At 40.3% G+C, this 12,024-nt stretch overlaps 1 protein-coding gene across 1 annotated transcript in view; it reads right to left on the bottom strand.

Annotated features, from left to right (window-relative positions):
* The window catches only part of stk10 (serine/threonine kinase 10), a 130,366-nt gene extending 118,342 nt beyond the window's left edge, over window positions 1-12,024 (bottom strand). The window contains exon 1 of the mRNA XM_028812731.2: window positions 11,530-12,024. Within this exon, the coding sequence (XP_028668564.2) occupies window positions 11,530-11,685 (156 nt within the window). The 5' untranslated portion in view covers window positions 11,686-12,024. The remainder of the gene's footprint in view (window positions 1-11,529) is intronic.

Genomic DNA, 12,024 nt, shown 5'->3' with positions numbered 1-12,024 from the left:
GAAGCACCGTGCAACATGTCACTTCACGAAGCAGCTGCACAGAAGGTAGCCAACGTGAAGATAAAGCCAACGTGAAGATAATCTTTCAGCATTTTTAGACGAGCGTCCGTATCATCTAGGTGTGCGAACAGCCCCCCTGCTCAATCCCCCTACGTCAGGATCAGAAAAAGTCAGCGCAAGAGAGAGAGAGAGAGAGAGAGAAAAGTAAGCTGGGTAGCTTCTCAGCCATCTGCCAATAGCGTCCCTTGTATGAAATCAACTGGGCAAACCAACTGAGGAGGCATGTACCAGAAATTAAAAGACCCATTGTCCGCAGGAATCCGCAAACCAGCAAAAAATCTGCGATATATATTTAAATATGCTTACATATAAAATCCGCGATAGAGTGAAGCCGCGAAAGGCGAAGCGCGATATAGCGAGGGATCACTGTATAGACAGGTGTGTGCCTTTCCAAATCATATCCAATCAACTGAATTTACCACATCTCAAGGATGATCAGGGGAAACAGGATGCACCGGTGCTCAATTTTGAGCTTCATGGCAAAGGCTGTAAATACTTATGTACATGTGCTTTCTCAATTTTTTTATTTTTAATAAATTTGCAAAAATCTCAAGTAAACTTTTTTCACGTTGTCATTATGGGGTGTTGTGTGTAGAATTCTGAGGAAAAAAATGAATTTAATCCATTTTGGAATAAGGCTGTAATATAACAAAATGTGGAAAAAGTGATGCGCTGTGAATACTTTCCGGATGCACTGTACATTATCTTTCTTTTTGCCTGTTAAAATTTGCATCGCTTCTCCGTGATCATCAATATACACACCCGACCGAATTGTGTATTCTTTAAAATGTAACTTGTCGTTGATTAAACTGTTTAAAGGACCACAGTTTCTCATAGTGTATGGTCCATTATTGTGTAAATCCACATTTTGTGCATTGAATGATGCAAATGCGAAAAGACTTTGTTGTCTATTCTTTGCCTTTTATTTCTGACCTTGATTTGTCCTGCTATTTTTTCAATTACACCTGGTTCTGATGATTAATCACCTTTTCTTTGCGGTAATGCAATCTTTTCTATCTTTTCTTTGATACTGTAGCGAATGACATGATAAAGTGTCACAAAAGTTTTACTTGAACAATCGCTGACTTTCTAACCCCAAACACAACTTTCTAGCAACCTCTTCAACAACCCCCCTTACTGCATTAATCAATACCCCGCTATCAGTCTTCCATGCTGTACTCCGCCCTCCCTCAATCGGACCTAACAGTCACTTAAAACCAAAAAGCCCTCATCCTGGCTGGGACGCTACAATACTTTCGAATTTTACTGCTTTCATATTCTGTACCTTTCTCTGCATGTGTATCGCGCCATCGTTTGTTTGAGCCTTTCGAATTGCACTGCTTTCATAATCTCTTATCTGCCTTTTTCTCTCTCCAACGCCTTTGGGTCTCTATTCTCCGTATTGTCCTTATACGCTTTGTATGTGTTGAGAGCACATGATCTGTGTGTACTACGTGCTTTTACACGACTGAGTGTTTTTTGATGGGTTTGCTCTTATACAGTATGATATCTTTTGTAAGTAGGGCGTGTCTTGCAAGAATCTCATGTTCCACGTCCCCACAAGATGGCCCTGGGACAATCTCTTGGCACCAAGTCTCATGCTTACGGTCCCCGTGAGACGCACCATGGCAAGTCTCTTTTGTCTCGCAGGTCTTTTAAATGTCTTCCGAGAAGATCACGTATCGTAGCCTTGCTTTCCAGGATTTTTTTTTTATAATAGATTATATATATATATATATATATATATATATATGACCCTAGTTACCCTAATATTTTAAATATTGTGTTACAATTTAATTATTTACAAAGAAGTGCAGTGGTTAGCACAGTGGACAGCACAACTGCTTAACCTTTTGAGTAACTGGGGTTCAATATGAAACGCACTGGCTGTCTGTGTGGAGCCAAGTATTTTCTTTATTTACTAACATGGGTTTTAAACAGGTTACTCCAAATATGCATGTGCTGAACTGATTGGTAAATGTCACAGGGCCCTGTTTGGAGTAGCCTTACCTTTGTCTTGTGCCTATGTGGTTTTATTTAGTGATGAAGTGGTCAGTGTGGCAGGCTTACAGTTCTTGGTGACTGCACTCAAATCCCAGCTCAGTCACTGCCACTGTTGATTTTGAACACCCTCCCCATACTATATATGACTTTATTTATAATATTACTTTGATCCTGTTTGTTGCTCTAACATTTTAACTATTGTGTTTCGATTAATTATTTACAAAACTAATTATTATTTATTATTTATTTACTAATTATTTGCTAAACTGACTGGCAAATGTCAAATGGCCCAAAGTGTGCATGCAGCTCTCCAGATTCAGTCCCTGTCTTGCGCCAGAAGATGGGGAGATCAACTCTGGCCCCATGCACCATTAAAACAAGTGACATATCCGTTTAAAAACTGACAGATGAGTTTATTAGTTAATACTTCAAATATAATGCCAAATGCCTGCAAGATATGCGATAAGCTAAAATGGCTGCTAAACCAACTTCTGAAATCCGATTAAGCCTACATGCGTACCTACCAATAGTTCACAATTGCCCCCACCTCAGCATTCTATCGAGGTGATTGCCATCTCTCCTTCTAGGCACACAATATTCATCAAAATATCTCATTACCACCAAGATTATGCAGACCCAAGGAGCAAACAGGGGGATGCAGTTTAACCTTTTTCAAGGAGGATCTAATGCTAATTGTCACTAGTAAAATCTGTGTGGTGCTCGGGAGCATGGTCCAGCAACAGCTTAGCCATAGAGATGTTCTCATTCACAACTTACATGATATGGTAGGAGAACAAAATAATAAAGAACTCAGTTAGGAAAACAGGACCAACCGCCCACACCACCACACCATTACACCCAACCACAGGGGTGACAACATCATAAATCTCAGCTTAACAGGATTAAACCCTAGAAGCATCAGAACCCCATTTGTGAATGGAATCAGTAGAAGCTTCATTCATTCACGATACAGACAACTCCAAAAGAATTAGATTATAAAAGCCAGCCAGTTCTGTAGTGGGATCTCATCAGGAGACTTCCACTGGGAGAAAAGGAAACATTTACCCCAATCCCTGAATTTATACTGATGTGCCGAGAGAGTGCAGCCTAAAAGGTCTAGGAGTATAAGAGTATGTGGTAAGAGGGGGACAGTAATTGATAGCATCAAAGGGACTGAGCAAGAGATTACAGAGCAGAAAGCCAATGCAGGAATTATGTGTGAATTCTTAAGAGAGACAATTTGCGTATTTCTTTGTATTCATTGCTACAGCTAAATAATAAAATCTGATTCCATTTCATAATGATATATTATATTATTATTTCAAAAGGCTATATTGATTTATATTGAAGCATTGATATAATTGTTTTATGCACAAACAGGTCTTACATTTATAGCTAATGCCCTTTTAAAAATGTCATGACCATTAGCCCTGAACTGCTAGTTCAATTAATGTGTCTCAATGGTCACTATATCAAAACTGGATGCGGAGTTATTTTTGATGATATCAGAATATTAATTAATGAAATCTGACACCATCCTCACAGTGTAAGCAATATAGGACAGTACGAACATCAGTAGAGACTTCTGGCTTGCCTAGCTGCTTTTAGGGTACACATAGATACATCAACAGAACTTTATTTGTCCCCAGGGGCAAGTTCAGATTTTTACAGAAACTGTTTATATAAATAAATATATAAACAGATAAATAAATATACAGACACACACTATGGTCTGAACACACCAGGGGTTTTTATGCTGTGTATGGATTTACTTTTCAATTCTGCACACCTAATGACTAAATCCTGACAAAGAAATATGCTGAAGAGCAAAGAAGCACTGTATTTTTAACCACTCACAAATAAATGTTGCTCTGCTTGTTTTACTTCTTCCTTGTTGATGTGACACTAGAAGACATCAACTTATCTATTCATTTTTTCAACTTACCTATTCATTTTCTAACCTGCTTATCCAGTTCAGGGAAGTACAGAGCTGCTACTGAAAGCCCAACATTTACATTTGGACTAAAGGGGGGCACACACAAGCACATACCCACACGGGAACAATTTACAGTAATCAACCTCCCCAAGTTGCACATCTAAGAAATGTGGGAAGAAAACTGGAATACACCTAGAAAAGCCTATTCAGATATGAGAAAAGTGCGCTCAGTCCCTGCTTTCACACCTAGGCCACTGAAGGTGACAGACGGAAGCTTTAACCTCTGCACCCCCATGCCAACCCCGTGTCAAAAAAAAAAAAAAAAAAAAAAAAAAAAAAAAAAAAACATGCTGAAAGCAGGGCTCAGAAATGACACCTCAGCTTTCCACAAGTAAACAGGCACCAAAGAGCCAAAACTGTTTGTCATGTGCTGTGAAAGTAGAACTAATCAACAATACAAAACAATAAATATACAGTAAGCCAATAAAGAGGCTCTTTATTGTCAGCAGTGATTTATATTGTGTTTGAACACATACTCAAATTTTTATTTCCCATTCAACCATTTCATTTTGTGAATGACGTCAGGTCACATAAATATAACAAAAGCTACAAACAAATTCTAAAGCATAAAAATATGTACATTTAACCTTCACAAAATCCAGCCAAGAAAGCTTAAGTTAAATTTACCTCCTGATGCACTCCTACACAAAGCAGCATTTGTGTACATCAGCTCTAAAAACAGCTTGAAACATGTCTGACAGCATTCCAAGCAAAGCAGGCAACCTAAAAATGTAGTGCTCACTTCCAAATTAAATCAAAAGTGGCTTTGTCAACTAAATTGATGCTACACTTGCAAACAATAGCTTTTGGCTTGAATTGGCCCAGCGTGTGCGCCCTGAATAGATTCATACCCCTTGAGGGCCAGTTCTTTCTTTTTGTCCGATGCTGCCAGGACAGGCACTGGCTCATTGGACCCTGAGTTAGAATAAGCCAGATTGGAAAATTAATGAACACTCAATAAAAGTCTTGATACAAAACACCAATGTCATATCCAAAAAGAAACGACTCTTCACTTTGGGAAATAAATACATGTACATCTCTGTAAAAGGACTATATCCTAAAAGTCATCCTGACAGAAATCTAGAGTGTTCACCTCCTTGAAGGGTCACTTTTTATTGTTAAAAAACACTAAATTACAGTGGATTTCATTTGATGTTTTGACACGAAAAAAAGATTCTTCAATGTCAAAGAGAAAACAGATCTCTGCAAATTTTGCTCAATAAATAACAAAAACAAAACAATTGGATCACTTAAGTATTCACCCCATTTAATAGGACACCACTAAATCATCATTGGGGCAGCCAACAGGTTTTAGACATCTCAGAATTAGAAGAATGCCCATCTGGGGTTTAAGCTGACTACAGTATAAATAAATGCACCTTATCTAGAAAGTCCAACATGTGGCGAGTCAATATGGTGGCCTCATGAAGACAAAAGAACAGGCCAAGTAACTCCATGAAAAGGTGACTGACGGACAAGTCAGGGGAGAGTAGCAAGAATACAGTGGACGCTTGACTTATGAACTCAATTCGTTCGCGAGGGCTGGTTGTAACTCAAGTTGGTTGTATGTCACGACTATTTTTCCCATAAGAAATAATGGAAATACCCATAATGCGTTCCGAACCTCCCACAGCAAGACTTACTTAACCTTTTCATAATAAAAAAGGGCTGTATAATGTGCATAATTTACCAAAACACCAATAATTTTTCTAATGTACTAACTAAAAAGTTATAAAAAGTGCCTAGCCTACCAGAAACAACAATTTCATACTGTACTCACCATTTAATTTGACATCTTTGGGCTGCAGGAAGGGAGGAGGAGGAGAATGAAATGGAAGGTGGTTATTGTTTGGAAGGAGCCTCCTTATACAAATCTTTTCTTTGTAAAATTGTCGAGATGGTGGATTTTGACATGCTGCACATATTAGCGAGATCGGTCACATGAATGCCACTCTATTTCCGCACAATTTCCTTCTTCGTTTCGATTGTGATCGCTTTCTTTACCTTCGTTACCTTCTCTTCCTTCCTTAGCAATTATCGAAAAGAACTATATAAATAACTGCACTGACCGAAATTACGTCCACAAACACATGTATCTGGGCTCCGACTGACACTTACGAACGCTCTCGGCTGTTTGTTTACAATCGCGCAAGCGGAAACACGTGACCGCATTCAGGTCGTAACGCAAGATGTTGGTCGTAAATCAAAACAAAAAGTTTGGTCGTAAATCAAGTTGTTCGCATGTCAGGCTGGTCGTATATCAAGGGTCGACCGTATATGCAACTCACTGAATATTTCTTGAAGTCCAGTCAAGTCAATCACTAAGAGATTAAAAAAGTGTATACTACAGCAGTAAATCTGCCCAGAGCAGGCCATCCACAAAAATAGAGTGATTGCTCAAGAAGACGACTAGAAGTCAACAAGAGACCTATGAGAGCTCCTAAGGAGTTACAAGTCACAGTGGGTAATAAAATTAGAGAGACTGTACATACAACAACTGTTGTCCAGGTACTTCACCAGAACAGCTGCAAATGAGAGGCCACATTATAAGTTTGCCAGAAGGCACATGAAAGACTTTGAAGTCAGCTGGAAGATGGTTTTATGATCTGATGAGACTGAAATTGAGCTTTTTGGCCAACAGACTAAACACCACGTTTGACATAAACCAAATGCTGCACCTTCCTTATCAAAAGCACACCAATCCTGCCATGAGACATTGTGATGGCAGCATCTGGCTCTGGGGATGCTTCTCTGCAGCCGGGTCTGGAAGGCTTATGCAGGTGAAATGAATGTAGCAAAATGCTGTGAATCCTGTGCCTTAGGTGAAAATTTGTTTACAAGCAACAACTTCAAGTATTAAACCAAAGATACGTTTATTACTTATAAACAACAATGTGACTATCTTGGAGTGGCAGAGTCAGATCTCAGTTCAAAAGAATTTGTGGATGGACTTCACTCATGATCCCTATGCAACCTGACCGAGTTTTAGCTGTTCTGGGAAGAAGAATGGAGGGAAACTTCAGTGTCCAGATGTGCAAAGCTTAAAGAGACCTGTGCCCACAGCCTCATGGATGTCATGGCTGCCGAGCCCACTACAGTTTGCCTATTTGACAAATACTGGAGTGGAGGATACAATTATCTATCTGCTCCACAAGGCTTATTCTTACCTGGGCAAAGCTGGCAGAACTGTGAGGATTATGTTTTTTTAATTTCTCCAGCACTTTCAGTACCATCGAGCCATCCCTGTTAAGGGGTAAGTTCAGAGACACACAGGTGGATGAGCCTATGGTGGCCTGGATAATGGACTATCTGTTGGGCAGACTGCCCAAGGACTGTGTTACTGATACAGGTGTGAGCAACACAGGAACACCACAAGGGATAGTCCTGTCTCCTTTCCTCTGTACACTTCAGACCATAAATATAACAGCAGGTCATGTCACTTGCAGAAATTCTCAGACAATTCTGCACTTGTGTGGTGGATTGATAAAGGAGATGACAGAGAGTATAGGAGTCAGGTGGAAAAGCGTGTTTCTTGTCTGCATCTTAACATCTGCAAAACTGAGGAACTGGTTATTGACTTTCACCACATCAAAGAGATTCTATGTCTGGCCACTATTCAAGAAGTGGATGGTCCAATCCTACAAGTATGTGGGGGGGGGGGGTCCACTTTAATGACAGGTTGGATTGGTCTCAGAACATACAGGAACTACATAATAAAGGGCAGAGCAGACTCTTTTTCTTTAGGAGACTACATTCCTTTAATGTGGGAGGAGACATCCTTTACATCTTCTATAACTCTGTGAAGGCCGGTGCAATTTTCTATGCGGTGGTGTGCTGGGCTGGTAACATCATTTCAAGAGAGGCCCACCGAATCAACAATGCAATTTTCTATGCGGTGGTGTGCTGGGCTGGTAACATCATTTCAAGAGAGGCCCGCCGAATCAACAATCTAATTAAATGGGCCGTCTCAGTTACATAATGCACTCTGGACGCCCTAGAGGTAGTAGTAAAAGATAGCATGAAGACAAAGCTGAATATTATTATGAAGAATGCTGCACATCCTCTCTGTGACACGCTGAGGACTTTCAGCCAATGAATTATTCAGCAGGAATGTGTCAAGAAAAGCTACTGGGGCTCCTTTATACCAACAGCAATATGCCTGTACAATGCCTCACTATAATTGTGACTGCCAAGTCAGAACTTTTTCTTTTTAATTTTCTACTTCATAGTCATTCTGGTGTGTGTTCGGACCAAAGTGTGCGTGTGTATATTTATTTATTTACCTACATATCTAGCTATTTATGTATTTATTATTTAAAGAGCTTCTGAGAATAAGTCAGATTTCCCCTGGGGCCAAATAAAGGTCTATCTAAACTAATCTAAAGGTGCATCTGCTAAATACTGACGTGAAGGGGGTGAAAAATTATGAGATCAATTATTCTCTGTTTGGACCACTTTGTAGAGATCTGTTTTCACTAACATTAAAGAGCCTTTTTTGCTGATTAATGTCAAAAAAGCCAATTAAATGCACTGTGATTCATTGTTGTAGAACATTAAAATGCGAAAACTTCCAAGGTGGTGAATACTTCCTGTGGGCCCTGTAGGATAGGATTCTGCTGCTATATGCATTTGTTTTTAATTTGTGTCTGGAGTGCTGAAAGGCCTTTATTGTTATTATTATTTGTATTATTAATTTGGAAGGCAGCTTTTCCCCAGGTGGCTTGCAAGATCATGCTATATTAATTATCATGTTTGTAATAGCTAAAGCACAGGTAATCGCAAATTCAACAGGTAATCAAATGTAGAAGTTGAATTAGCACCATTGTGGACAAGTCCAAAGTGTTAGACATTAAGCGAAATGCGCACATATACAAAATGTGTTAAAATGTGATACTTTCTGAAAAGTAACTCGACACTCTCAAAGCTAATTAATCCAATTAAAGACTGCAGGGTGCTAGAGCCTATCCTTGTAGCACCAAACAAAACTCATAAATCATAAGCACAGGACCAGTTAAGAAATACCAGTCAGCCTAATGTGTATGCCTTTGAAATGTACCAGGGGAAAAATAAGACACAAGGAAAACATGCAGGCTCCACACAGATGGTGACTGGGTGTGGGACTAGCACAAAGGCACCATCCACTGTGCCACCATAAACTACAACAGCTGGGGGGCAACACTTGCATCCTGGCATTATCGGCTGGAATACTTTCACTTTATGAGGTGTCTGCCAAGTTCTCCCCTTATTTGCATAGTAAAAAAGTGTGATTCAAATACAGCAGCTTCAGCAGCAGGCATGTACTTTTACTATGAGAGAAAATGTAGTCATTACCTTTAATGTTAACTGGCCAAACATATTCAGAAGGAATTGAAATGAACTTCATATTCATAAATGACACACCTAAAACGTTAACGTTATCAGTGGTTCAGAAGTACTAGTACCCTGGTCTGACAGGCGAGGGCATGGTTTGACAGTTAACCAGGGTATCCTGTGTGGTTTGCATATTCTATCTTGTGTTCATGTAAAGTTCTTCCATTGATTTTTACTTGTTTCTCCATTACCCCCTCCCCCCCAGTCCAAATGCACATAATTTAACGATAGATATGAATAGCACTGTATGATAGATAGATAGATAGATACTCCTCTTGCCAATTAAACTGTTCACACAGCCTGTGTCACACAAAACAGTAGGATACATTCATTACATGACATTCATTTCTTCAGTACGTTCTTTGATTTCTATAGGCATGCCGGTTCATTTTTTTTCTGTTTGTTGAACTTGCAAATTATGGATGTCCTCAGCTTCATCATGCTTTCCTTCAGATGGCTGCTCTTTGGCACTGCTGAACCATAACAAGACACAGATAACGTGTAGACTTTTGGAATCACCTGTATGTCTTGGACTCATCTACATGACAACCCAGGTCCAAGGTACTCATTCATCACCTTATAATGGTGCTGAAGAGTTACACTTCCTCATATGAATCTCTCTCTGCAGCCACTAGCTGTGGTCACCTACAGGCTGGGGTGAGCTGAAAAAAGCAATTAAGCCAACAGCTTTTGTATAAAACACATTCAGGTGGCAATGTGCATAACATGATGCTGCAGCCGGGGCAGCCATATTGTCAAGTGTACAGAGTGTGCCCTGAAATTTTTTCTTTATGTCCAACCAATATGCAACATATTGTGACTCTCAGCAGCCTGATAAATAAAAATGTTATAAAATACATAACTTTGTTTTATTTAGCAGAAAACACAAATCAACTGGCCTGATGTTCTTCTACACTAATTATTGTTAGACTTCAACATCTTTTGGCTCAAGATGTACACAAATGTTAATATTAGACACAACTTTGCTCATCTGTGGTGTGATCTGGTAGCGAGAGCTGTCCTTCCATTCCCTAATGCACTTATTACAGTAAGGGGCTGAGAGAAGCCAGAGCCTGTGCCAGCATTATTGGGTGTAAGACATTGACGACGCAGGAGACTCCTCCAGCCTATTGCAGTGCACGGTCACACTCAGTCAATCAGTCTGCCATCGTGTCTTTAGGAAGCAAGAGGAAACCTGAGCACCCAGTGAAAACCTATACGAACACATGGAGGCCAGACTGACAACACTTGGGCAGGATATTGAAGCAGGCACTTCGGCTGTTAAGACATTTGCAATAGCCACTGTACTTCTATTGCAGCATCATGAACATTCGGGTAATCTTTTTCAACTAAAAACACAATTCTTATTTGACTGGATCCTACTCTCCAATTCCTAGAAATCACTGGACTAAATAAGAAAGCAACTAAATGCAACAAAGATTTATGTAATCATCCAATAACAGGAATGCTAATAAATGCTGCAAAGGTCTATCTAGGCATTCATTTTTAAACCATCCTTTTCCATTGCACAGACAGGAGTCAGCGCCAGGTGCATGGCAGAAACCAACCCCAGATGACACACGAGTGCTTCACAGAGCACACTCTTAGGCACACCCTCGGCTCAACCTCTCCAAGGGGTGGGGGGTGCTCAGCCACTACTTTCACATGCAGGCAGTAAATATCCAGAGAATAAGTGGGCGAACTTCAGGCGGCTTTGTGGCGCAGCTACTACTTTAACCACGTGAGGCTTTTTCACAGCTAGCACAGAGCTTTCCACGCTTCTCTCCCCATTCACCAACATGTCACCAGACTCACTTCGCCGCTTGTCATTCCGTGTCGCTCGTCTATAGTTATCGTACCTCGTCCCGTTTTCTGCAGCTGACATCCACTCAGCCACACAGAAAGCTACCACCAGTCCAGTCAACTCTGAATGGGAATGTCACTGTAACACACTAAATATCCCCAAGATTCTTCTCTCAGTCACTCAGCTTGTTTCAGCCCACTAGATAGATAGATAGATAGATAGATAGATAGATAGATAGATAGATAGATAGATACTTTATTAATGGCTCTACGACTTAAAACTGGACCACACTTACCTTGTACACTTTGCCGAAAGCCCCGTCTCCCAACTCCCCGATGATCTCCCAGATATCGTTGGGGTTCAAATCTCTATGCACGTGTTCGTACTGCTTCGACCTCTTTTTTTCAAAAGTTGAGAGACGCAAAATTTTACTAAATTTTGCCAAAGCCATAACTAAATGATTCTGGATCAAAAAGGTGAGAAGAAAAAAAAATACTGATAAAAAGAGCCGACGCTCGTCCTCCCGCTTGCTTTACTGTCTCATGACAGTAGTCCGAAGCGACTGAGCAGCGCAAAGCTACTCAGTAGAATGAGAGGCAGAACAAGCGGCGTTGAACTAAACTCCGCTAAACTTGCCACTTCCGAGGGCTGCCGTCTTTAACATCCTTAAAGCGTTCGCTTGTAGCTTCATGAACTTGACTAGCAGCTGAATTAAAAACTGACTGCGCAAAACTTCCCCACAAGCAGCACAGCCACCACCTGCTCAAAAAATGCGCAGCAGGGTTACCGT

This window comes from Erpetoichthys calabaricus, chromosome 11 (genome assembly GCF_900747795.2).
Source record: "Erpetoichthys calabaricus chromosome 11, fErpCal1.3, whole genome shotgun sequence".
NCBI lineage: Eukaryota > Metazoa > Chordata > Cladistia > Polypteriformes > Polypteridae > Erpetoichthys > Erpetoichthys calabaricus.
The sequence above is the reverse complement of the archived record's forward strand: the minus strand, read 5'-3'. Positions and strand labels throughout refer to the sequence as shown.